General features: G+C 41.6%; 1 protein-coding gene across 14 annotated transcripts in view; it reads left to right on the top strand.

The window, feature by feature from the left end:
• Nucleotides 1–12,373, top strand: part of RABGAP1 (RAB GTPase activating protein 1) — a 130,689-nt gene that overhangs the window by 106,755 nt on the left and 11,561 nt on the right. For 13 of the 14 annotated variants that reach the window (XM_023760147.1, XM_023760154.1, XM_023760155.1 and 10 more), the window contains 3 exons: nucleotides 210–353; nucleotides 2,586–2,627; nucleotides 2,877–3,005. In XM_023760147.1, coding sequence (XP_023615915.1) covers nucleotides 210–353; nucleotides 2,586–2,627; nucleotides 2,877–3,005 — 315 coding nt within the window. The remainder of the gene's footprint in view (nucleotides 1–209; nucleotides 354–2,585; nucleotides 2,628–2,876; nucleotides 3,006–12,373) is intronic. The other variant, XM_023760148.1, reaches the window with a different exon arrangement.

Below are 12,373 nucleotides of genomic sequence, written 5' to 3'. Positions count from 1 at the left end.
TTCCTCTTTAGAGCTAGTGTGTGGACTGGAAGAGGGAGCTGAGTGCCAGTTTAATGCCAGATGATAAGTGTTCTTCTGAGTCCTTGGAGGTTTTCAGAAAAACACAAGTATGTGACTTCTTTGGCCTATTCCTGTTAGATTTATGAGCCTCCTGAGTGGGAGCTGAATAGCTGCATATGTGCCTAAAACTAATTAGTTTTCTATTTCAGGAGTACATTCCCGACCTGTACAACCACTTCCTGGATATAAGCCTTGAAGCACACATGTACGCCTCCCAGTGGTTTCTCACACTTTTCACTGCCAAGTTCCCTCTCTACATGGTCTTCCATATCATTGACCTGCTGTTGTGTGAGGTACGTATCGGAGACCACAGCACTTCGGAGTGTTACAGTGTCCTTCCTGTGACAGCTGTCGAAACAGAACTTGTTCTGCTCAGTTGTTTTAGTTCAGCGCTGGGAAATCCAAGTCTCAGTGACTCTTCCTTGGGCCGAAGCTAATGGTCACATTTTGTTAAAAGGCACTCTCAGCTTAAAAAACAAACAAACCATATGTTAGACATTTGTATTAGTTAGTATTAGGTTTGGTTGATGTTTTGAAGAAATTCAAAACTGCAGCAATTAAATAAAATGGAGGTTTTTTTATGGCTGGTGAGAGTGCTAGTTATCAACTCTGCATTTTAAGCTCGGAGGATTAGAAGGGAACAGAGAGGGTACATGGCCTCTTTTTAAAAGAGACTTCCTGGAAGTACCACCTGCGTTTCCACTTACTCTTATTGGTGATGGGAAATGCACTTAGGTACATGACCACTCCTCTCTGCAAGAGAGATTTATTTTTTTTAAAGCTTGGTAGGAATTAGCTAAAAATGGGGTGGGGTGGGGTTTTATTGCTAAAAGAAAGTAGATAATAAATAACAGTTTTGCCACAGCATAGTTTTGGGTTTTGGGGTGTGTGTGTGTATTTAAGAAAAAAGTTACTGCCGAAACCGGTTTGGCTCAGTGGATAGAGCGTCGGCCTGTGGACTGAAAGGTTTAAAGATACATCTAATCTCACTGTCCAGAGGGTAACTACTTTTAACATTTTGATACATATTCATTCTTTCAGCTTTTTTTGTGTTTATATATGTGCATATGTAATTTCTAGGTGGAATAGTGTTTTTTCTATATGGAATATTATATAATAATGCATATTATGGGTCAGTATATATTTAAAATATGATTATGCTATATATACTATTTGGTAACCTCTTTTTTCATTTCATATACTTGAACATATCTCGATACACATCAATACCGTCTTTCTTTTTATATAAGCTTACCATGTGCAAAACATATGAAAGTCCATTAAAGAATTTGTACCTTCTACCCAGTTTGAAACATTATGAGAAATAACATTACCAAATATACCATTACTCTTATTGCTGCCAAGTATCCCATTTGGGTATACCATATTTTGTGTAACCAATTCCTAATCTCAAACCTTTGAGTTGTCCAGTTTTTATTAAAAACAACCATTTGTTAAGTAGTTAGGAGCCCAGTGGCATGCTAAATAATTTAAATAAAATTTTCAAACTAATTAGCTCAGAAAACCCTTGGGAGAATATTAGTTATGGAAACTGAGGTCCAGAAACTTAAATAGTTTAATTTGATCAGCAGATGTTAGTGCCTCCCCTCATTTGTCCTTTGCCCCCATCCCCCGACTCCCAGCTAGTTAGATGAAGGAAGGCAGTTTGGAGGGAGCCCGGAGCAGGGTTGGTTCAGGACACCAACAGGCTGCAGAGTGATTGCTGTACCTCGAGTGGGGCCACACAAAATCAAGTTCTATGGGAATTAGTCCGGCTGGTGGTTGAGTGTTGACCTATGAACCAGGAGGTCACGGTTCAATTCCTGGTCAGAGCACATGCCCGGATTGAGGCAACCGATCAATGATTCTCTCTCATCATTGATGTTTCTCTCTCTCTCCCTCTTCCTTCCTCTCTGAAATAAAAAAAAATATATATATATATATGTTTTTAAAGTTCCACAGGAATTATTTTCTGATTATAATTTTTGTTGTTGTTAATCTTTCCCCGAGGATATTTTTCCATTGATTTTTAGAGAGTGGGAAGGAGGGGAAGAGAGAGAAAGAACATCATGTGAGAGACACATTGACTGGTTGCCTCTTGCACACTCTCCCACTGGGGCCAGGATCGAACCTGCAATCCAGGTATGTGCCCTTGACCAGGAATCAAACCCATGACCCTTGGGTGTGTGGTCCAACATGCTTTATCCACTGAGCCACACTGGCCAGGGCCTGATCATAATTTTATGAGTCTGATGTTTTGGTTGGGAAGTATAGGAAAGTATTCTTGTTGAATGTGAGAATAGGGCTAGAAAAGCCTTCTCTCACAAGAATGGGAGACTGGATCTACTTTACGTGGTGTTTCAGCAGTGGCTCTAGTTTTTATTTTCCAAGGTATTTTCAAGATAATTCCATTTCTTAATTAATGTTTTACAACTGCTCTAAAATTGTGGGGTATTCTGAAGACAAATGGCTTCATAGTCCAGATGTAAACACTAAAAATGTTCTTTTTGTGTTTTCTCTTTTAGGGAATCAGTGTTATTTTTAATGTTGCCCTTGGATTATTGAAGGTACACATTTATTCATAAGCTGAGTCATCTGTTGTTCTCGGTTCAGCACTTGCAGTAGCTTGGGTCTTAGTCTCGTTCTAACAGCCACTGTGCTCGGACATTGTCCCTGGCAGTGGAGATGAGCACGTGGCTCTGATGGAGCGGAGACCTATCTTCTGGGCTTAGAAAGCTGCTGGGATTATTAAATGCTTCTTGTGCAGCCTTAGAGCAAAGAACCTTTTCTCCACACAGTTCTCTCTCTTTTTCTAGACGTCAAAGGATGACTTGCTTTTGACAGACTTTGAAGGTGCCTTGAAGTTCTTCAGGGTCCAGCTTCCTAAGAGGTACCGCTCAGAAGAGAATGCAAAGAGGCTCATGGAATTGGCTTGCAACATGAAGGTAAAATAATTTTTGCATCAATTTAGATTTTTTTTTTTGTTCAGTTAATGTCTCACTATTGCTGATCAAACTAATAACATTTATAATACACTTAAATAATATTTTATTTTGTATTGTATATTTTTCCAAAAAAATTTTTCATACACTTTCTCTCTTTTGTTAATCCTCACCTGAGGATATTTTTCCATTGATTTTTAGGGAGAGTGGAAGAGAGAAGGAAAGACAGAGAGAAACATCGATGTGAGAGAAACACATCGATTGGTTGCCTCCTGCGAGTCCTGACCAGGGCCCGGGCCAGGGAGGAGCCTGCAACCAAGGTACGTGCCCTTGCCCAGAATCGAACCCGGGACCCTTTGGTCCACAGGCCGACGCTCTATCCACTGAGCCAAACCGGCTAGGGCACTTTCTCCTCATTTTGGATAATTCTTCCTTTATTTAACTTACATAATACAACATAGAGAAAATGTCTGGTTAACATAATTAAGAATAACAACGTTTCCCGCATCAAAAATAAAAATAAAATCACAAACAACATCAAAATGCCAGGTGTGCACCATATGTCAATTCATCAGTTGTAATGAAAATTTTTTGACACTTTGCATTTCCTTCCCAGTCTAGACTTAAAATGATTCTCCCATAAGATCTCAAATTAGATACTTCTATTTTTCCCCAGCTTTATATGTAATGTTAGGTAAGTTTAAGGTGTAAGTGTGATGATCTGACACATGTATATATTTCCAAATGTTTACCACAGTAAGATTAGTGACCACCTTCTTCATCTCACAAAATTACTGTGTTTTTTTTGTTATTGTTGTGATGATGAGAACATTAAAGTTCTGCTCATAGCAACTTTCAAGTATACAGTAGTCTTGTTAACTATAGCCATCATGCTCTTTCTTAGATTCCTGGAAAGTGTGTACCCTTTGACTGACATCTCTCCATTTTCCTCACCCCTCAGCCTTCCAAATATTTTCTTGTGTTATATCCTTTGCATTAAATCTTACTGCTTCCCCCAGCCATTGAACTCTAGGAAAGATATTATCATTCCCATTTTGAAGACAAGCCAAAGCAAAAAGAGCTTATAGCCCTCTGTAGTCCTGTAGCTAGTTAGTGGCAGAACACAACTTTTGTGATTTCTATTGTGCTGTCCTTTAACTTTCAGTATGTATTGTTGTGGTCAGAAATTCCCTAATAAGAAACTAATACATGAAGGAAACCCACTTTGTTTTTCACTTCCAGTGGCATTTATGATTTGTACAAATTCATAAGGTAAAAAACATAGGGTTATAAAACAATTTGGTTTTAAAGAAGATCAAGTAATTGAAGGAGTTTAGTTTGGAATTTTCAGCTGGAGGCAAATGGGGGACAGAATAAATAGTTGTATTCATATTCTTTAAGGTGCATAAAAGTCTTGTTTACTTTATGTGACTCCAGAGAGTAGAACTGGAATTAGTGTGTCGGGCAGATGTGAGCAAGAAGCTTCCGTCTATGACGAGAGCACGGACTGGGCATCAGGGAGACCTGAATTCAGAGCTAGTCAGTTACTTAAGAGGCAGTCTCCTCATCTGTATGGTAATATTGGACTCTGGTTCTAGTTATATGTCAGACTGAGCTAACGCAGGCCAACCTTCCTTAGACACTTAGAGATGCTAAATAAAATAAGGCCCAAGAAATGTTTAAATACCTGAATGAACTTGAAAGAAAAAAGAGAAATGCCCAGGTACCTGAAGCAAAGTAGCTCGAAGCTAGTGTGTGTGAACCGATAAAGAGCGTCCCGTGGAATGTGGAGGTGTAGGTAGGACTTCATGCTCACACCGACACACAGTGTGACTGGCCTCCAGCAGGACCTTGGACTTGCTGCTGTGTTTTTGAAAGGGTGGGTACAAACTATCTATTATCCCAAGAAAGAACAGAAATGATAAGGTAAAATGAATGGGGTGTTTAAAAAGAAAAGGAAATAGAACTTCTAGAAATTAAGATAATCATTGAAATTATCATTCAAATTAAAAGGTGACATACTTCACAAGTAATGGATAACATTTAATGATATTTTACCAGTGCCAAGTAGTGAGGCTCAGTACTTTGTGTGTGAGGATTAACTACAGCATATGGACAGTGCCTGTTTACCACAGTGCCTGGTAACTAGTGAGGGTTCAAGACATGGTGGCTGCTACTGTGGTTACTTCCTCTCTGGTTTTGAAGCCGATATGAAACACTTCTCAGGGACATTTTCATGGATGTTTGGTTTGTGCACAGAGCAGAGAACCAAGTGAGCTCTGAGGTTCTCTGAGTCTCTCTCCAACTCAGCCTGGGTCAGCACATAAGAGGATCTGCCTCTTTCTCAGTGTCCCATCTCAGGTCGTGGTACCCGGCTGGTTGCTCGGGCCACAAATCTCAGTATCATCCTGGACTCTCTTTCTGTCACACTTCCCATCTTCTTACTCCACATGCAAGCCCTACTATCAGAATGTATCTTAAATCTGGTCACTTCCTGCTCCCTTCATCACTAACACCCTAGTCTGACCTCCTCATCACTTCTCTCCTGGAATAGTCTAAAAGACTGCTTGGTCTTCCTGTTTCCACACTGGTTTCTTCCCCGGCTTTTCTTGATCTATCTCTCTTGCTTACAACTAATGGCTTCTAAGAATAAAACTCGAGTTTTAGCCTTGGCCTGCAAGGCTTGGCACCATCTGACCTCTTGGTCATCTCTGATTTTATCTCCTACTTACTACTTTCCCCCCTTACTCTTTCCACTTCAGACACCTGGCCTCCTTGCTGTTCTTAAACAGGCCAACATGTTCACTCCTCAGCCTCTGCCTGTAATGTTCTCCTCGGTGTCCGTCTAGCTTCACTGTTGCCTCATTCAGTCTTGGGCTCAAATATCATGCCATCAGAGAGGCCCTCTCTAATTACAGTGTTTAAAGTAGCAGCTCCCCCAACCCTTATCTCCTGCTCCTATCTTATTTTCCGCTTATCACTGCTTCACATTATCTTGTTTATTTGGTTATTAATTCTCCCTCTACATTAGAATTAAGCCTATAACAGAGGAGACTTTATCTCTTGCTTCTGAATCCCCAGCGCAAGAACAGAATCTGCCATATAAATAGCGGTTGAATAAGTGAATAAATGAATATGCTGTTGAGTTTCTACCAAATGGTTTACAAACAAGGGTTCACATGGATTTGGGCAAGGCTTAAAAGTAGCTTCCAGCGAAGGTTTTACCTTTTGGGTTTTCATTAGCTTGAAACACTTTAATAATATATGGATCCTTTTTTCCGTAGGCCAGATGGGAGGTGTCTAATGTCTTCTTTTTCTTGCCTCTGCTTTCAAGGAGTTAAGGCAGACAAGGCTGCACAGCACACACGTTTTGTGCTTAGATATGTAATTCCTTCTGGCCCTGGAGAACTCTGCTTGGCGGGGGTGCTCTTTGGATGATACCCCTACTTGCAACATGGTTTCAGGGTGAGAAAGATAGTAATTTTTTAAATTGATTCACAGCCTTACAGATTCACCAGGACATGAGCGAATGAGATTTTTCTGCTAAAGGTGGGATATGGTATGCACAGTTTAGTTAGTAATGATTAGTTACACTCTGGCAGCTATACTTGAATACCGGCAAATATTAATGGAGAGTTGAGCCAATTATCGGCAAAGAACCTTAGTCACAGTATAATATGCCAGCTCAAAATAAGAAAATCCTTGGCAAGCCCTGCGTGTGTTATGTGGGCTGCATGAGGTTGGGAGCACCTCAGTCAGCACGGTGTGTGTGTGATTGCCTGGGGGGGGGGGGCAGAATCCCTCTGGACATGGAGAAGGGGGCTCCTGCTATGGAATGGTTTGGAATCTAGCTTTTTAACTTTTTGGTGTACAATTTAGAAATGAAACATTGACTCTGGCTCATTGAAATTCCGTTCCATTATATTTTTACTTTTAAAAAATTGTGGCTTGGTTTTCAGAGTTGTGCTTCTTGATTGAGAATACTTTGCCACACATGCAGTCCAGGAAACAAAGATCTATTTTTCTTATTGTCATTGTTGTAACATTTATAATGTTGTAATTTCTGGTATTTGTATAGTTTTTAGAAGTATCTCATTTCTTCCATATGGTACCTTATGCGGTACATAGGGCAAGTCAAGTGTGGAAACTGAGGCATACAGAAGTCAGGTAACTTACCCAAGTGGTACTGGCTGGGCACTGACAAGCCCTAGTGGAACTCAGGCCTTCAGACTTTGCATTCGCAATGTGCTTTCCACTCCTTTGCAGAAATACAACAGTTGTTGTTTATTGTGGCAATACCCCAAACAGCCACAAGATGGGGGTGTTGTTCAAAAAGGTCTGTATTCCTCCCTGTACCTGTGTGTGTGTCCCTTTGTGTCTGTCTTTTCTCTCTTTTCTACCCTTTTACTTCTCCCCTTCTCCTTAGTTTATTATGGGACTAACATATTTATTTTTTGAGGAATTTTTGGTCTCCTTTTCTTCATCTGTAATTTAACAGCATGTATAAAAACTCATTTAGCGGTCCATTGATTTTCTCTTTTTTTATGGGTCAGTGCCCTGAAATAGAACAATTTTTTCACTTCTGCTATGAGGCCTAAAAGGAATTTCATTTTTAACGATTGTTCTAGGAGTTAATGAATGGCCCTAGTAGCTCCATAACCTATTCATACTCATAACTGTACTATGCGTTATTTAGAGGGGGGTAGGAATACAATCACATTTAGATCTTTTAAATTTTTGATTTGAGAATTATGTTAAAGCAATGGTTTCTTTATGTCTTTACAGGTATTTTAGAGAATAAGTCAGATATATGAGGCTAGTTTAGAAGAAACAGGAAACAGCTGAAAGAGATGGCTCAGTTGGTTTCTTAGATCAAGCTTGAAGACTTGACCCTTTTGTTGTAGAATCCTCACTAAGGTGAAATGTAATTTCTGAACCACTGTTTCACTAGAATTTATAAAGTGATTGTGCTAGATTTCAAACTACCTGTAAGAAAAGATATTATTACAAAAACCAAATAGCAGTATCTCCAAATTAATGCAATCCTAATCACTTGCTATTTGGAGAAACAGAAAACTCTTTGGCATTTGGGAATCTTTTCCTTGGGGAATATTTTTATTCATGAGCTAAAAGCCACACTAGTTTGAATTTCATTCTCTGCTCTTATCATTTGTGTAGTTAATGTGCATTAGGATTAGGGCTTTAAGCTCTATGATTGCAGTGACTTCATCAGTCTTTCCTTGGTGTGTTCACAGAATCTTCCATAGTGTTTATACATGGTAAGCTAATCATTGCAATGACGACATGAGGTCATTTTTCAAATGTATACATAAAGCTTAGAAAATTGAAGAAAACTCCCAAAGGGTATAAAGTTTCTAAGTGATGGAATAGGGATTAGATCCTGGGAGTTTGACTCTAACGTCAATGCTTATTGTCACTGTGCTTTACTGTAAAGGAGGGATTGAATGAACAGGACAAGCTTAGTCTGTGTCAGTGTTGGAACTCTGTGTCTACACTGTACCTAAGTTCAGTTTTCCCTGTAACGAGACCAGGCTATAGTTTTACTTCTTTGCTTGTTGTAACCTTTTAGAATTGAATTTCATGAGGAAACTCCTGAGTGGCTGCTCTTTCTCTGCACTATACCCTAAATTTTTCAATGTCATAAGGGTAGGCAGTGGTCACTCCCTTCTTATTTTAATAAGTTGGTCTCCCCTGGTGCTTATCTGTGTTTGGGTTCTCTGCTACTAATTTGCTTCTGCATTTTAGAAAAATACTCTGATGGTAAGACCAGAATGCCTAATTCTATTTAGTGATTTTAGAGCGAGTTTGAACTATTTGAACAAATGAAATAAAAAGGCCCAGAGATTAAATAGAATGTTGATTTATTTCAAGTGGTTATAAGGGCAGGCCTTGGAGTTGCATGGCTCTCATCCTGCTCTGCCTGTGCCCTGTGACCCAGGGTAGGTTAACACAGCAGGGTTGGAGAGAGAGCCATAAAGATGAAGCCTTTAATGTAGCTGCTGATCTTCGGATGATCACATCATCCCTTAACACCGGTGATCTCTTGGCCTGCCCTGTTTTGACCTCCTCTGCCCAGGCATCTCCTTAAGTCAGTTCAAGTCAGTAAACATTTATAGATTTTCTTACGTGTCAAGAACTGTCCTCAGTCCTGAGCATGCTGCAGAGATGGATAAGAAGCAAGAATCACCCCGATCACTGTTCTTGTGCTGGCATCGTCACTAAGCAGTCACTGTACCTGTCTAGGTCTCGATTCCCCATCAATAAAATGAGGGTGATAATTCCTGCTATACCCATTTCAGAGAGGTGTTTGGAAGATTAAATAAAATGGTAGGTATAGAGGTATCTTGTTATCTTGACAGTCCTGTGTGAATCTCAGGTTCTTCTAACTACTGAAAAGCCAAGTTCTTTTTTTTTTTTTAATATATATTTTATTGATTTTTTACAGAGAGGAAGGGAGAGGGGTAGAGAGTTAGAAACATTGATGAGAGAGAAACATCGATCAGTTGCTTCCTGCACACTCCCCACTGGGGATGTGCCCACAACCAAGGTACATGCCCTTGACAGGAATCGAACCTGGGACCCTTGAGTCCACAGGCTGACGCTTTATCCACTGAGCCAAACCGGTCAGGGCAAAAGCCAAGTTCTTAACCAAGCATTCAACAAGAGGGAGGTGGATTTCTTTATTTTCGCTATGAGGACTTTGGAGTTAGGATCTCCTTAACGTACAAGACCTCTTCCTACCCACCCACTCACCCAGACAATATCCTTGAACCCTGCCATGCAGACTGCTAACATTCATCCTCCCACCTTTGCTGACTCCCTATGTCTCCAGCCCAGCGAGGGGCCTTTGGGAATTCGCTCCTATTTCCTGTCGGCAGCCCATTTCCTGCTCTTTTGTGTGAAATGGGCTTTGTTTAAATGGCTCATTCTCTGCAGCACATGTGCAGAGGATAGTTCTGCTTTGATTCTATTAATAAAAGTAGTAGCTACCACCAAGTAAAATACCTCACTCTGTGCGGGGCACTCAGTGAGCTCTTCAAATGTTTTATATCATGCGATCCTCATAACATCAGTCCTTAAAAGGATTGTGGTGGTTTTCACAGATGAGGAACCTGAAGCCGAGGTAAGGCAGCTTGACCTCAGTTACACAATGAGTCATTAGCAGAGCCAGGACGCGAGTCTTGGTCTGTCCACCTGCAGACTGTACCCCCCTCCCATGCAAGTCTGCAGCCACTCCCTTTCTCCCACTCTGGGCCTTGACATCCCTGCCTGTGCCAGAGGCTGGCAGGTGCTACCTTTCCCAGGGCACATGGCCCCTGTGTGAAGAGAGAGCAGTATCCGATTCCTGTGAAGATGGATGATGGGTCACCGAGGGGAGGGATTTGGGACTAACTCTGTACTTCTACCAAAATGTCAAACTGACAAGTTCCAAGTCTCCACTGTCGAATTCTAAGTTTCTTAACTGGGGACTATGTATGGCTGGGCCTCAGGGGGCCTGTGAGCCCTCCGAGATGGTATGTAGAATGTTCTGTTGCTGGGGGTCGGTAGGGGCAGAGTTGCCTTCTGTGCTCTTTTATGAGGACATTGCTTTTTATGGGAACCATGGCTCTCGGGACACTCTCAGATTGGTTCTATTCCTGACATGTTAGGAACCTCTGTACAGCTTGCAGTGGGGTATAACATTGGTTTTACCTAAATTTAGTACAAACTTGGTCTTATCCCAGGAAACTCTTAGATTTCCCCCCAAACAAAGAACATTTAAACAAAAAATTTTAAATATCTTTTTTTTAACCCTCACCTGAGGATATACTTTTTTAGTATTGTTTTTGGGGGGAGAAGGGGTGTAGAGGAGAGACATTGATGAGAGAGAGACATCGATCAGTTGCCTTCCATATGCGCCTTGAGGGGATCAAACCCACAACCTAGATATGTGCCCTGACCTGAAATCAAACCTGCAGCCTTTTTGGTGTAAGGGACTATGCTCCCACCAACTGAGCCACCCAGCCAGGGTTCAAATATAATCTCTGAGGGCAGAAATGCCACTGTGTGTGACGCTGTGATTTCCACCGCCTCCTTAGAGGTGTCAGCCAACAGAGGGTGTGATTCCTCTCTGGGGCTGATTCCATAGCTGTCCTACTTCCTGAATTCAATTAAAATGTTTTTTTTTGTTTTTTTTTAAAATATATTTCTTTATTGATTTCAGAGAGGAAGGGAGGAGAGAGATAGAAACATCAATGATGAGAGAGAATCATTGATTGGCTGCCTCCTGCACACCCCACACTAGGGATGGAGCCCGCAACCCAGGCATGTGCCCTTGGCCGGAATCGAACCTGAGACCCTTCAGTCCACAGGCCAATGCTCTATCCACTGAGCCAAGCCAGCTGGGGCCAATTAAAATGTTATTGGTGTAAGTAAGAGACAGACAAAATGACCCTTGAACTTTTTAGAGTGGGGACTATGTCTCTATTCATTAAGTATTTTCATGCTTACTCTGGGTCAGGCATTCAGAATTTTGCAATGAATAAGAGTTCCTGCCCTGTGGAGTTTGCATATTGTGACCTGTGTACATCTTTGTATTCTAATGCCTACAAAGAACATTGCCCATAGCTGTGCTCAGTTGTTGGGTAAATAAATGCCCCTGCTGCATCCTGATTATAGATTTAAAGGATGGCCATTGGCTTTGATTTGTTCAGTATCTGATTATTGGAGTCCCGATTGTGTTGGTGGCATTAAACTGGGCACTGGAGATATGGTGGTAAGCAAAGCAGATGAGGCCTGCTTCCTACTGGGAAGACAGACAAGTAAGTAAGCACGTCAGTAAATAATTGTGGACTTGGACAGGTGCATGAAGGAATTGCCCTGATGTCATGAGAATATATAAGGAAAGACCTGCCTGATGGGGGAAGGAGGTGTCAGGGAAGGGTTCCTAATGAAGTGATGTTGGAGCGCTCATCTGAGAGGTGAAGAGGGTGTGGGCCTGTGCAGGCAGAGGGGCCAGGCTTGCATTGGACGCTCACTTTGTTGCCATTTCCATTCAGAGGAAAGGTAGAGGTAAAGGATGGTCGATGTAATTCATCATTTCTGTGCACTCTGTGTGGGCAGGGGATGAGGGAGAAATGTTCTGGCCTGGAGACTGATAATGAGACAGGCAGGCGCGAGGTGGGTGCTGGTCTCTCCTGGGTGCAGCTTCATGTGGAGGCTGCATTGGTGCCTCTGCTGCTGGTGCCTCTCCATTCCCCATTGCAGCGTCAGGAATCAGCCTTCTTTGTGGGGTCTGTGCCTCAGAGACAGCCTGAACTAGCTGGCTCTGGTGTGCAGCCATCCATGCTCTGAGAGGCAGGGTCAGTGCG

Source organism: Myotis lucifugus, unplaced genomic scaffold, assembly GCF_000147115.1.
Source record: "Myotis lucifugus unplaced genomic scaffold, Myoluc2.0 scaffold_173, whole genome shotgun sequence".
Lineage (NCBI taxonomy): Eukaryota > Metazoa > Chordata > Mammalia > Chiroptera > Vespertilionidae > Myotis > Myotis lucifugus.
This window is presented reverse-complemented; position numbering and strand designations above follow the sequence as displayed.